Here is a 13,773-nt window from a genome sequence, read left to right on the forward strand (position 1 = left end):
CAGGGCATTTATTTGGCATCTCTCATTTGGACAGCAGTATTATTTGCCATGGCGTTCTCATTATAACATTCACATTGCATTGATGAGTGAAACAATTGATGAAAAAGGAAATTATATCAGGTCTTGGTTCATGCTACCACAGTTCTGAAAAGCGTATCACTAGCTGTGTGAATGTTTGCAATCTCATTGGTTGACTACACTAAAGGTGTTTGGTGGTGACGACAAAAAGAGTACATTATGACCCAGTTTCTGCAGGTTGATGAGATTACAATATCAGAATCATCTGTATCTGTATCCTGTATCCTGTGATGTATTAACTGGAGCTAGGTGGCCTCCAGAATTCATCAGTGCCCAGGCACCAAATGTATTTAAACATGTTTGTCTCTCACCCCTCAGTACTGTGCTTGCTTTCGTTCTCAGTCCATCCCGATCCCTTTTAAACTCCCCCTTCAGTCTGTGATGATGCTCTGATGCACTTGTGTTTCACTGCAGTCTCTTCTCCCCACCACTCTACCGCATTGCTCTGTCAGAGAGGGGAGGGTGTGTGTGAGTTTGGAGTGTATTCACTGCGCAGGCAAATTTGGAGTCTGCCACCCCTTGTAGGTGCACAGAGGAGCTTGGGCCAGAGACAGCAGTCTGCTGCTCGAGGTTACGGCTGCAGGTAAGGGGCCAAACTTAGCGATTACCTCAAATTATCAGCGTTTTATCAGACTTGTGTCATCTCAGGCAAGAGATATGTCTAGACACTCACTGGGTTGGAGGGTTGATATAAAAGAGCAAGTGCTACATGTTTTAATCAGGCCAATGTTTCAATTATGAAAGCCATTTGCTCTCGGCAGTACGTGAATTATACAGTGACATTTGGGAGAGCCGGGACCATGTAATGTAACAGTGTTCATTTCGGGGAGGTCCAGCCAGGACTTTTACTGTCTTATTTTCATGAGGGGGAATTCAAATTGTACATGGGTACCGTGACACCCTACGCTTTGGGAATGGAGAACAGTCTCTGACCTGCACTGCTATGGCCTCGTCGTCTGTACCGAGAGTAAATAACCTCACTGCTTCTGCTTCTGCTTCTGCTGCGGTGAAATGCAGACACTGCCCTGATTTGGGTCTTAAAATATAGTTAATTTATTCAGATTGGGGCTATTTGATGTCTGATGATAGATATTATAGTATAAATTTGCCACGGTTGCCATCATGTCAGAAATACAATCTCTGCCTCTGCTATTTCAAGTGTGGCTGTATATTTGGAAATAGAATAAACCAGAAATCAGCCCAGATTTTTTGAAACGTCTCAATTTCAACTGAGGCAATCCTGTGTAGAGTAATAGAATATGTAAGCAGAAAATCAAGCCACATATCAGAGTGTAAACTTGATTATTGCCACACCCCATTCCTCTAAGCAGTGCACTGTGTGAGGGTCCCCGCCCTCGGTGACGATTCAGCATGGGGAAGGAGAAGATCCACATCAACATCGTGGTCATCGGCCACGTGGACTCGGGCAAGTCCACCACCACCGGCCACCTCATTTACAAGTGTGGAGGCATCGACAAGCGCACCATCGAGAAATTTGAGAAGGAGGCAGCTGAGGTGAGGGGGCCCCCTGGGGTTGAGAATCTGCTCATGCTCAGGCATCATGGATGGAGCAGTGCTCTATTCCTGTCAGGCAGTGCAAATTGACAAGTGACCATTAACTCCTTCACAAATGAGCTCCTCAGAAATTGAGCAGAGAGGGGAGGAAGTTTAGTCGAGTCCCTCAAGGCTAAGGACCCTCAATGCAAAGGCATGCTGGAGCTTAATAGGATAATGATCAAATGAGTGGATAGGTGAAAACAGCAGATCTGTGAATGATCCATATGTGTGAAGGCATCCATGTGTCTGCAAGCAGAGATTATTAACACACACCAATGACTGGTTATACCCATACCATGCTTCTGACCAGTAGCCCACCACATGTGTATTGGTTTGCTTATTAATCTCAAATTTCTAGCGTTTAATAACAGAAATGCAATTGTAAACAATTCGGCTGCTATCAAGGGGGGAAATAATGAGCATGTCCTTCTTGTTATGGACACAAGATGGAGCTGTTATGCAATGCAATGTCCTGCTGCAATGTTCAGCTGGTCCACTGTTTGTGTGCGTCAGATGGGGAAGGGATCCTTCAAGTACGCCTGGGTCCTGGACAAACTGAAGGCAGAGAGGGAGAGGGGAATCACCATCGATATCTCTCTCTGGAAGTTTGAGACCAACAAATACTACATCACCATCATCGATGCCCCTGGACACAGAGATTTCATCAAGAATATGATCACTGGAACCTCACAGGTGGGGCCAGTCTCTCATGCTGAATTCTGGAGTGCCTTTGTGTCCGAAACTTGAATCAATCTTAATTTGGTCTCTCTTATTAGTGGAACTTCAAGCAGGATTTGTCTTGGTGGACTTTTAAAGAAAAGTGTTATCATGTAGCATTTTGAGTGTGAATTTATCATGCTTTGCCTATATAAAGTACATTAGAATACTATATTTATCTAGCATCAAACTACCACTTTTGAATTAAGTTTTAAATCCAATTTTGCCATTTGGACTACTATATAACATGAGGAGTACATGACACGTGTGTGCTGAATACAACGTCAATATTCCAAGATTCAGTGAACTAGTCTTATATCACTTACCTTTAAGAGGTTTACAATAGTACATATTCCTTGATGCCCTTCCGTTTCTACCCCTGAACAGGCTGACTGTGCAGTGCTGATTGTGGCAGCAGGGGTGGGTGAGTTCGAGGCGGGCATCTCTAAGAACGGTCAGACCCGTGAGCACGCCCTGCTGGCCTACACGCTGGGCGTCAAGCAGCTGATCGTGGCGGTCAACAAGATGGACTCCACCGAGCCGCCCTACAGCGAGAAACGCTACGAGGAGATCGTCAAGGAGGTCAGCGCCTACATCAAGAAGATTGGCTACAGCCCCACAGGAGTGCCCTTCGTGCCCATCTCTGGTTGGCATGGGGACAACATGCTGGAACCTTCCTCCAATGTGAGTACTAAATTACTCTTGCTTTCTCTGTCACTCGTTCTTCCCTTGTCTTTTCTCACTGTGCGCAACTTCAAGATGCTGTCAAACACTATTACGTTCACAAAGATTTGAACAGATGCCTGTAACTAGCTTTCCCTGAAGTGCTGGCATACATTTATTATCAGAGAATAACCTTTCTAAAAAATAGAAACCCATGTCTTCAGTGCTAACATCACACTCCACCAGTTCTAACATTAGTTAAAGTTATCACAAGAAAAACAAAATGGAGCACTATATGGTGTAAGTTACTGGAGTACATAGCACTGAGCCAATGCAATGTATGAAATAAGACATAACTGCATACCATAGCATGAGGACGTTTGAAGTGTCTTCTTTGTAGATGCCATGGTTCAAAGCCTGGAAGCTGGCCAGGAAAGAGCACCATGCCAGCGGGACGACACTGCTGGAGGCCCTGGATACCATCATGCCCCCCTCTCGCCCCACAGACAAACCTCTGCGTCTCCCCCTGCAGGATGTTTACAAGATAGGGGGTACTGTCCAGCGACTAGCATCATACTAGTCAATTCATTGGATTCTTTTTCTTATCTGAATCCACACTATACACACTTTTAGATATGAAGCTGGTTTATTTTAACAGCAAGTGCTTAAAAACAGTTGTTTCATCTTGTCGTCTTCAGAATTTAAAGTTGGAGTTGACCCAAGGGTGTGTGGGTGTGGGTGTGGGTGTGGGTGTCGGTGTCTGTGTCTGTGTCTGTGTCTGTGTCTGTGTCTGTGTCTGTGTCTGTGTCTGTGTCTGTGTGTGTGTGTCTGTGTGTCTGTGTGTCCAGGGATTGGCACTGTGCCAGTGGGCCGGGTGGAGACTGGGATTCTGAAGCCAGGCATGGTGGTGACCTTTGCCCCAGTGAACATCACCACTGAGGTGAAGTCGGTGGAGATGCACCATGAGACTCTGAACGAAGCTCTGCCCGGCGACAACGTGGGCTTCAACGTGAAGAACGTGTCTGTGAAGGACATTCGCCGCGGCAATGTTTGTGGGGACAGCAAGGTCGACCCCCCTCAGGAAGCTGGAGGCTTCACTGCCCAGGTAGGACTGTAACACACACACACACACACACACGCACACACACACACACACACACACAAAGATGTCCACATGAGCACAAACACTACATTGACATGCCCTTGTATACATCTAAAAAGTGAACCTACTGGTCTTTCACATTATTTCTTATATCCATTAGTTCCCCCTCTCTTTCTCTCTCTTTCTATTCTTCCTTCACCCCCCCTTCCCTGTCTTAGGTAATCATCCTGAACCACCCTGGCCAGATCAGCGCTGGCTACTCTCCCGTCATCGACTGCCACACGGCTCACATTGCATGCAAGTTTGCTGAGCTCAAAGAGAAGATCGACCGGCGCTCAGGCAAGAAGCTGGAGGACAACCCCAAGACCCTCAAGTCTGGGGACGCCGCCATCGTGGAGATGCAACCAGGCAAGCCCATGTGTGTGGAGAGCTTCTCCCAGTACCCGCCTCTGGGTGAGTGCTTTTGTTTTCCTGTCACTATTCACAATACCGCATTTAGACTTACATTTCTTCATTGGGCAGACTTGCATTCAAAGTGTCTTACAATGGAGGTTGAATAGAGTCTAAGCATACAAGCACCGGAAGCACTGCATTTGCAGCAGAACTACAGAGGCAAGAGATGCAACATGTTTGCTTTACTGGACAGCATAAATGCTACAGAAATCCCTTTAAATGTAAACGAAACTTCTTTTGGATCCCAAACCACTCATGGGTGGTTGGCTTCCTGTTGCTAATATCCTGTTGTCCAAAGTTACAGTCATTAGGTGCATTAGGTGACTAGGATACATTCAAGGTCTCTCATTAAAACTGCAGAATGCCTTGGGTTCCACTGTAGCTCTAAGCTAAATTAGCAGACAGCAAAGTGCACATTGTAACACTCTGTGGGACTTGTGGCTGATAACATTCTTCCTGTAATTCAGGTTCCCACCTGTTTAGAGACCCATTACATTGAAGGGTTTAGCTTCTTGTTTCTCCCGGTGGGGATTATGACCTTGAGGTGAAAGGGTCACATATGGAACACTGAGGGGGTGCAGGATACAGATAAGCCCAGGCCTACCTCTCTCAGTCTGACTCACCTCTCTGGCTTTCTTCTCCACTACATTACTTCCCTGGCCTGGGACAAATACTCCAAGCATGTAATAAGGCACAGGGCACATGTCATCCATTAACAGGCCAAGCTAGTGTTCACAGAGGCTATGCTCGAGGCCCCCTCGCGACTTATGCGAAGTTTAGATAAGCGCATGGAAGCATATGTCTCACATCATGGTATCCTTTGCCTCTCTGCTAAGCCCACTCCCAGTTAACGAGCCTGGCCCGGGCCATATAGCCTTTAGCGCTAAAGCAAAGCACAGCACACACTGGGTCAATTTCACAGGTCAGCGCTTCACTTTCCCCTGTAGGTAAGACAACCTTCTCAGCGATGAAGATGATTTTGAGCGAATGTTATGATCAAGAGTTACAGAGAACAGATCAATGTGTGGTTATTAATTAAGAGTATGTAAGAAGATTTTTTAGAATATACATAGCTAATGATGGATATGGGAGGTGAGTGTTCATCTGTTCTGACTGCCTCTTTGGACTTTGTTGTCTCAGTGAATCCTCCCCTCGGTTCAGGCCTGGTCTGGATCACATGTTCTCTGTACCAAATCACACGGCACATGTTGCCAATTTAACTGTTCAATCTGATTTCACACGCTCATAGAAACCTCTTTTTGTCCTCTGGTTTGGCATATCAGCCTGAACATCTTGTTCTTATTCTCCGAGTGTTTAGATTTTTCACATTTTCTTTTCTTTTCTTTTTTTTTTTGGTTTTAAAACTTGATTTATAAAACAATTTGGGTTCACGTCAAATACAGACATTTCAAGCTCACGCTGTCATCCGTCGAACGCTGAAACACTCTTGCAGCAATCGCACGGGGGAGAGCAGAGAGGCTGTAAGTCAGCCTCTCGAAGGGCCATTAAACACTGAGTGACAGCAGTTTTGTGCGCAAACACTGGAGAGGATGGCATGTCTTTCTCTTTCCAGGCCGTATTGATGTCCTCGTAAAGGGCGCTAGGCCATGATTTCGAGCCTCTCTCCCACATGATGACGGACTTATGGCTCCAGTTGTAATTCACAGCATGTCGCGCTTCTTGATTTCCCCCTTGTGGCTCCTCTGTGTTTATGTGTGTGTGTGTGTGTGTGTGTGTGTCTGTGTGTGTGTGTGTGTGTGCGCGCGCGCATGTGCGGGGCTATGTGTGTGGATTCATTTCTGTACATATCTGTGTGTGTGGTTGTGTACGTATCTGTGTATGTGATCGTATGTACTTGGCTCTGTCTATCTGTGTGTTTGTGTTTGTATGTGTATGTTTGTGTATGTGTGTGTGTGTGTGTGTGTGTGTGTGTGTGTGTGCTGGCACATTCCAGGGCGCTTCGCTGTCAGAGATATGCGGCAGACGGTGGCCGTGGGCGTCATCAAGAGCGTGGAGAAGAAGGTCGGTGGATCGGCCAGGGTGACCAAGTCTGCCCAGAAAGTTCAGAAAACCACCAAATGAGCAGCTGAAACGAGCACACCACCAAGGCAACAAGCAGTCGTGCCACCATGCTAACCGTTAGCCTAGCCACAGCCCCCTAGCTCTGCCTCCACCACCCTCCCCACTGGGTGTATCCTGACCCCCCCGCTTGTGTGCTTGCAACACCCGATGGGTGGATGGGTCTTAACCAGACAGAGAGCATGCCCAATATTTGATCTGAGCTGCTTGCGAGTTTCCATTGTTTCACTGGTCCTGCCACTCCGCTTTGCCCCCCTCCCTAGCTAAAACCATTAGGCTACGTGAGAGGTTTTGCCACTGAGGTTGAAATAACATCTGAAGTATCAAATGAATGAGGTGAAAGCGATGAGGAGACAAGACAAATGTGTGCAGCTGTACAGTATGGGCATCGTGAGGCAGAGTTTTCAAGAGGGTTCTGGATCTTTCTAAGGAAGAAACAAATAATGCCATTATCATAACTGCTTGTGTAAACAGAATCAAGTGCAGTTATGAGTGTTGGAATCCAGGAGCAGCATCGCTGCCCTCAGTGAAGCCATGACCGCTGCATTCAAAGAGGAAACGAAAGAAAACTTGTACTTTATAACTTTTTGTTCAAGATTCATTGAAAATTGTTGACCAATTAGAATTTTTTTTCGAGGCATTTGTCCTGTTTTCACTGTTCTGTGTGGCTATGTGAACCATAGTCATGTTTGAGTTTGCGTGTAAATGTTTTATATGTGCTACCAAAATAGATTGTTTCTGGGTCGGGTCCAGCAGCTCACTGCAGATCAAGTAAACTAAGATCCCATTTTACCTCACAAATCAGATAGCAAAGACACATCTAAGAAATGACACCATCATCCTCAGTAAAGAAGTTAACACAATCCTTCATCAACAACAGGTAATAGTTTTTGAGCTCTGCAGAGATGCGGTGTATATAGAGTTACAGTAGATGGTATGATCTAATCCTCCGTGTTCTTTCATCATAACTGAATGAGTGGAAACAAGGACTGTCTGTCATCAAAGAAACCAAGAGGGGAGGGGGGAGGGGCGGGGGGCTGTGCTGTTATATCACACTGTGATGCCAAAACTAAAAATACTGAAAAAAAAAGAAGCTGCACCAAATTACGTTCGCTAGTGTTCCTCTCTGTGTGTAATCGCCATTCCACATGCAGTACAGATGACATATTGATTACATGTGCCGCCTTATAGTTATTTACTGTTTATTCATGTGTGTTTATTTATATTTGTTTATTGATGGACCAGTCAGTCCCCAGCAGGGTTTGTTTTGTTTGGTGTATATCTGTTCCTCCTTATTAGCCTTGTAGCCATGGGTTTGTTACCTTCAGAATGAGAAAGTGCGATGATTAAAACAGTATGTTGCACACACAGTACTATCCCTGTGTTTTCAATTTCTTTATGTTTACATGCACGTGCACGTGCACATTCAAATGGCTTCCACATAAGCGTGTTGTTTCCTCTGTCCAATCAGTAGCCCATATAAGTATATCCCCAGATGTTGGAAGTTGGCTCATCAGATGCTGAAATGGCACTAAACACAAAGAAGCATTTAGTAGAAGATGCGCTCTGGGTGTGTCGTCTTGGACATTCTTCACTCCTGATGTAATCACAAGTAAGTCCCCTTTCCAAGGTTGCTAAAACGTAGCCAACATGATTTATTTTGATTTTTTGTAGGAAAGACGCATCAAATCTCCTGCATTCCCAAGGTGTAAATATTGAATTATAGACATGTGGATGGAAATCCATATAACAAAATAATATTACAAATGAAATTCCAATAGGACATTTACTGGAGGGATATAAGGGTGGAGAAAAGGGCTCACAGAGGAGGAATTGGAGGTTTCACCGTGGTTTAACGGAAGAAGAGCGGAGCAGCTGTGTAAATAAGCATTTGTATGCTAGGAAAATACATATATTCAACAGTTCTGCAATGCGTTTTTATTATATCCAAACCATATAATACGGATATAGCCAACTTGACGGAGAACATCCAATAGTTTTCAAAGAAATGTGTGCTGTAGTTGCTATGACTTAATTGTGTTCACTGGTCAAGGTATTATGTATAAGTACAATGTAATAGAGATGTGTTTTCAGTGCTAGGAAGGTTGAATGGTGCATTGGAGGCTGAGGGCCGGGGATGAGAACCTAAACAGGTGGGAGCAGATAACCAGACAGACTGGTGGCAGACGAGGGCTTTGAAAGGCCAAGGCTTTGAAGGTGTCCGACAGCATGCTGAGGTGGACGTGTCCTTTGATGGGGAGCCAGTGATGGTTCTGAAAGACAGTTCTGAGATGCTGCCAGAACCTACAGCTGGACCTCCTGCAGCTTGTGAGGGTATCTGGGACTGGTGACTTGCACTAGTGTTATGCTCTCTTCGCGTGGGTCCGCTAGGGGCCGAGTGACGTAGATTTTGTCATCATAGGCTGTACATGAAACTCTCTGCGTACATCCGTGTACTGTTACATTTTTTTTTGCACCACGGCCAATACGCTACAAGGGCATAAATTAGGCATGCGCTGGAAAACCGGGATGGATTTTCAATGCGTGTTTGGAACATCATGTCCTCCAAGCAGACTTGAAAGGAGCATAACAACTACGGGTCCGTGCTGTCCAGTGTTTTTTGTGGACGTTTTATGGGCATCCACAAGGTAGGATAATTGAACCCTTAGTGATCAAAAGCCAGGCCAGGAGAAGCACTCAGAGTGAAGGACTCTTGGAAAAAGTTCTTTCAGAAGTTTGTTTCAAAGTTAGCTTTTGGATAAGAGCCGAAGTATTCCCCTCCATGCGCTAACAATCGCTTTTCATAAAACTGTCTGTTACCTAAATTCATGTAGAATGAGTCCTAATACACAAAGAGCTTTGTGTTGGCAAGCAAGTGTGTACAGCCACAAAGAGCCTTGTCTAGTGCAAACACATGGGAGGTTTCAAAAGTGACTTGGAAAGGCAGCAGCAACCCAAAATCTCACCCATAACATTATCTCACACCCTCTCACTCACAATGGTCAGCCAATTTCCTTTGCCTTTCAATGTTCACATAGATTTCTACGGATCAGGTTGTTTCATTCGAATGAGTCAGAGTTTTCCATTCTGACTGTTACAAAGGCCAGGAACGAACTGAGAGGATCTCGACCCTTTTCACTTCACTCACCATAGCTTTATATTTTCAGTCGTCAGTTTATAATCCCAGATATGTGACTCAAAGTAAACAAAATATTCTATTCACTAATTGCCACTACATCGTTTGGAATGATATTCATACATGGACCTTGAGTTACAGAAGCCTGAGAACCTCTCCTCTCCTCTCCTCTCCTAACGGCTGAGGAGCCCCTAAGAGCTCCCGACGGTGTCCTCTTTGAGAGTGTACAGCTGATCAGAGGAGTAGACTGGCTGAACTCAGCGCTCTCATTCACCAGGTGGCTTCAAGGTGGCTACAGAGATGCTCTCAAAAGAATCAGTAATCAGACTTACTGTCTCACACCCATGCCATCTGGATTCACAGCAAATTATGTATGTAATTATGTACATCAAACACGCCAGCATGCACACACGTTTGAGGGATCTTTGTGAATGGATCACGAAGGCCTGTACAGTAAGCACAGGCAGAAAAAGACACCGAGAGAGGGAGAGTCAATTCCAGACCACAGTTCTGGAGAAATCACAGGTACAAAGATCAAAAATTAAAAAGGAGTCCTGCCATGAACAATAAATATGACCAGACAAGAGATCACAGTGTTTTTGCTTTTGACAGCAGATGGCGCTATGACACCGTTTAGTTTCCATTGCAGATTTAGGCAATACAATTCTCACAGACATTTACATGGCTTGCAGTGTTCAGTTTGAATGTATTGCCTGACAAACTCTGTCTAATGAAAGTGCCAATTGCACATATACACATATTCACACACAGAGACATCTACTAATTCACTTTCTCTCTATTTGTCAGACACAAACACACACACACACACACACACACATTTGCGCTCACAGTGCGACAGTCTAGCTCTAGTGTGCGTGAGTTCTCACCTGAACAGATTGCCTGTGGCGGGCGCCAGCTTTCTCCTGTGTTTCACACTGGTCGCTCCTGCACCTGAGCTTGTAACTGTTTATGATCTGCCGATAAGGCTGGGGCACAGGAGAGAGAGAGAGAGTGAGAGAGAAAGAGAGAGAGAGAGAGAGAAAGAGAGAGAGAGAGAGAGAGAGAGAGAGAGCTCTGAGCTCCACTGAGTGCTGCTGGGAGTTGAGATTTACTCCAACACTATTAATCCAAATCCGCCTGCAGATAGGGTAGGGTACAGATTTAAAAGTTTAGGGGAGTACTGCAGTCGCTTCAGTAAATCATGGCATTGTCAATGGTAAGTCAATGACATTGAAGACAAAGAGGTGGGCATTCAATTCAAATCACATTCTGTACAAACAATGCTCAGGGTCAGGCAGGCAGAATAAAAATGAACAGACTACGATTAGGGTGGCCGATGTCTGAGCCTTACGTTTGGTACAAATGTTTTCAGTGGTGAATCTGATTTATTTGAGGAGCTTCACGAGTTGTTTTGCTCTCAGCTGTTAGAATGTACATGGTAATGTAGGGAAGGGATCTGAGTTCAGCTGAGTTAGTGTGATGTCCATCTGTGTCTGAGCACAAAAGGCTTGTTCTGGTCTGCCTCCAGGGTGACCATATCTGGCTTAACTTCTGCTATGAAAACACCTGAGGGTGAATCAGTCACCTCCTGACACATAGCAAAAAACATTTGCAAAAACCGCAGTAAATGGCACATAGGTCACATCCACATTGCTCTAAGGAGCTTCCACCCAGCTACTTCACAGCAAGAAGGAATAAAAACAAAAAAATGGTGTGTAGGGAAATGTAGTATATTTCTTCATTGTCTTTGCTATCGCATCCTGGTAGTCTCACAAGGTTCCGGACAAATTAGGTTTTAAATGAATTTCTGGCAGAATCACACATTTGTTAATGGCATGCATTTGTTCTCTCCCTTCAACTGCACGCGTGAAAAGAGGCGGTGGGGCCTGGAGCTGTGTTTTAAATGATAAGTAATTACCATCGGCGACTTAGGATGCGAAACACGACAGCGGCAGCCAGCACTGGGTTTTGTGTGTGTGTGTGTGTGTGTGTATGAGTGTGTGTGTGTGCGTGTGTGATAAATTAAGCCATCAGGTCCATTGTCAGGGCCTTCAGTTGTTGACCATGATTCATAGTCTGTCTGCCAGAAAAAGACTATTTGTAGAGAAAAAGATGTTCAAATGGGGGTGGTGTGTGAACGCAACTGTTGCATCATACAGCATTGACGCAAGTTAATATGAGTAAGACCATCACGTCTGGCTTGCGCTGGAAGCAGGTTCTTTGGATATATGCTGCACTTAACCCAATACTTGATTAAGAGATACATGTTGTTACATGCATACTTATCTGCAATGTGAACTTTCCAAAGAACTGCACTGTGTGCGTGCGTGCGTGCGTGCGTGCGAAGGGTGGAGGAGAGGGGGATGCTGCAGGATTCAATCAGCACACACATAGCCCCCAATCTCCACTTTGTGACATTTACAGGAAGTAATTGCCCGCGGAGAGGAGAGTCTTATTGACCTTGACCTCCGCTGACTTTGAAGGCCAACCCTCTGGGAGAAGGGCTGAGGGAGAGAGAGAAGACAGGCATCTCAGCTGCATTAGAGGCAGCCTCTGAGCTCCCAGAGGCCCGTCTGTCCTCTCCCTCTTCGGTCGTCCTTTATCAGGCCTGTGGAGCGCCGAGCCAAAGCAGGTCTCACGCCTGTGCCTGTGAACCAGTCGGGCTGAGTTATTGGGCTTGATGGAGGCCTGTGGGGGCCCGTGGAGCCCTCTGCCAGCCACAAAGGGCCACTGTGTCAACGTCCATAAAACACAGTGTGTGTACCTCTGAATGAGTGGGATTGTAACATGCAAACCAACAGGCTGATTTAATGGACATGGACACTGGAACTGCCCTTACTCAGAGAAAGCAGTCACTCTGGTTTCAGGGGGCGCTGGGTATTTGAGTGTGTGTGTGTGTGTGTGTGTGTGTGTGTGTGTGTGTGTGTGTGTGTGTGTGTGTGTGTGTGTGTGTCTGTGTGTCTGTGTCTGTATGTGCACCTCTGCATGTGTGTGTTTTGGGGTGTGAATGTGAGACAATGCTGATCTTATATTCTGCAAAAGTGTGATATTTCATTTGCACCTTTTCCCTGAGGAAACTAAGAGTACAGGTGGAAAATCTGTCTGCACGTCTGTGTTTTGCAGGTGCTTCGTTACAGTTCCCATCCACAGAGCAAGTCACGACCATTTCAGACACGAGGTCATCAGTAGCTCGTTCGCTGTCACGAAAAATTGAGCATATCTCGTATCACTGAGACCAGGAGGGCCAGCTTGTCCTCCCCTCTCCTCTTTTTGGAGAGACGGAGGCTTTTTGCAAACGATCCAAATATAACAGAGACTGATAAATAATTGAGCGCGAGCGTTGAATAATTCAGGGCACGTATTAAAGTCTGGTGGCTGCGAGGGTTTTGGCCAGTGCGTGTAAGGGAGACAAATGCTCTCAGAGCGGAGCACAGCACCGGGGTTTGTCCACACATGAGCAGAGCCGACGCACCTTCTTTTTTTTTTCTGTCTTTTTTTGGCGAGACAGGTTCTCCGAGTCTGATCCAGCCATAGATTTTGCACATTAGCATAAACAAATTACTTTACGGTTCAAACATGCTGGGAAAATAAACCCTTGATTTTTCCAGAGTGGAGAGCGAGAAAAACACACAAACACACACACAGATATACAAAGTCTCTCACACACACATATAGGCACCCTCACATACTCCTTATCAAACTCACAGAACAAATTCATGCAATTCGCATCCACTGATGTTAATGTCAAGACCAACAAACCAGCTGTTAGACCTCTGATTTAATATTGGTCTTCAAACGTGGTCTTGGGTGCAGGCACATTTGGCCTCAGATGCCTCTCCATACCTTGCTAATCCGAGCTGATGTAATGGTTGTCTGTGTTTTTGTCATCTCGGGTTAGCACTCCATTCTGACGAGCACCGAACTGAACTTTCTTTGTGCATCTCCAGGGGTGCATGTGACTATGTCAAAGGAAGAAGAAAAAAGGAGG

The 13,773-nt window shown here is 45.5% G+C and overlaps 1 protein-coding gene across 2 annotated transcripts; it reads left to right on the plus strand.

Annotated features, from left to right (window-relative positions):
• Positions 1 to 320: 320 nt before the first annotated feature.
• On the plus strand, positions 321 to 8,022 carry eef1a2 (eukaryotic translation elongation factor 1 alpha 2). Of its 2 annotated transcripts, none has more exons than XM_031566508.2 (8): positions 321 to 661; positions 1,407 to 1,593; positions 2,149 to 2,328; positions 2,740 to 3,036; positions 3,416 to 3,566; positions 3,864 to 4,120; positions 4,336 to 4,570; positions 6,525 to 8,022. In XM_031566508.2, exons 2-8 carry the CDS (start codon positions 1,450 to 1,452, stop codon positions 6,650 to 6,652), a joined length of 1,392 nt encoding a protein of 463 aa, XP_031422368.1. In that variant the 5' UTR covers positions 321 to 661; positions 1,407 to 1,449; the 3' UTR covers positions 6,653 to 8,022. The 2 variants fall into 2 exon arrangements, with proteins under 2 accessions (XP_031422368.1, XP_012689975.1); XM_012834521.3 differs by having other exon boundaries at positions 322 to 661; positions 1,410 to 1,593.
• The last annotated feature ends 5,751 nt before the right edge of the window (positions 8,023 to 13,773 follow it).

Source organism: Clupea harengus, chromosome 4 (assembly GCF_900700415.2).
Source record: "Clupea harengus chromosome 4, Ch_v2.0.2, whole genome shotgun sequence".
Lineage (NCBI taxonomy): Eukaryota > Metazoa > Chordata > Actinopteri > Clupeiformes > Clupeidae > Clupea > Clupea harengus.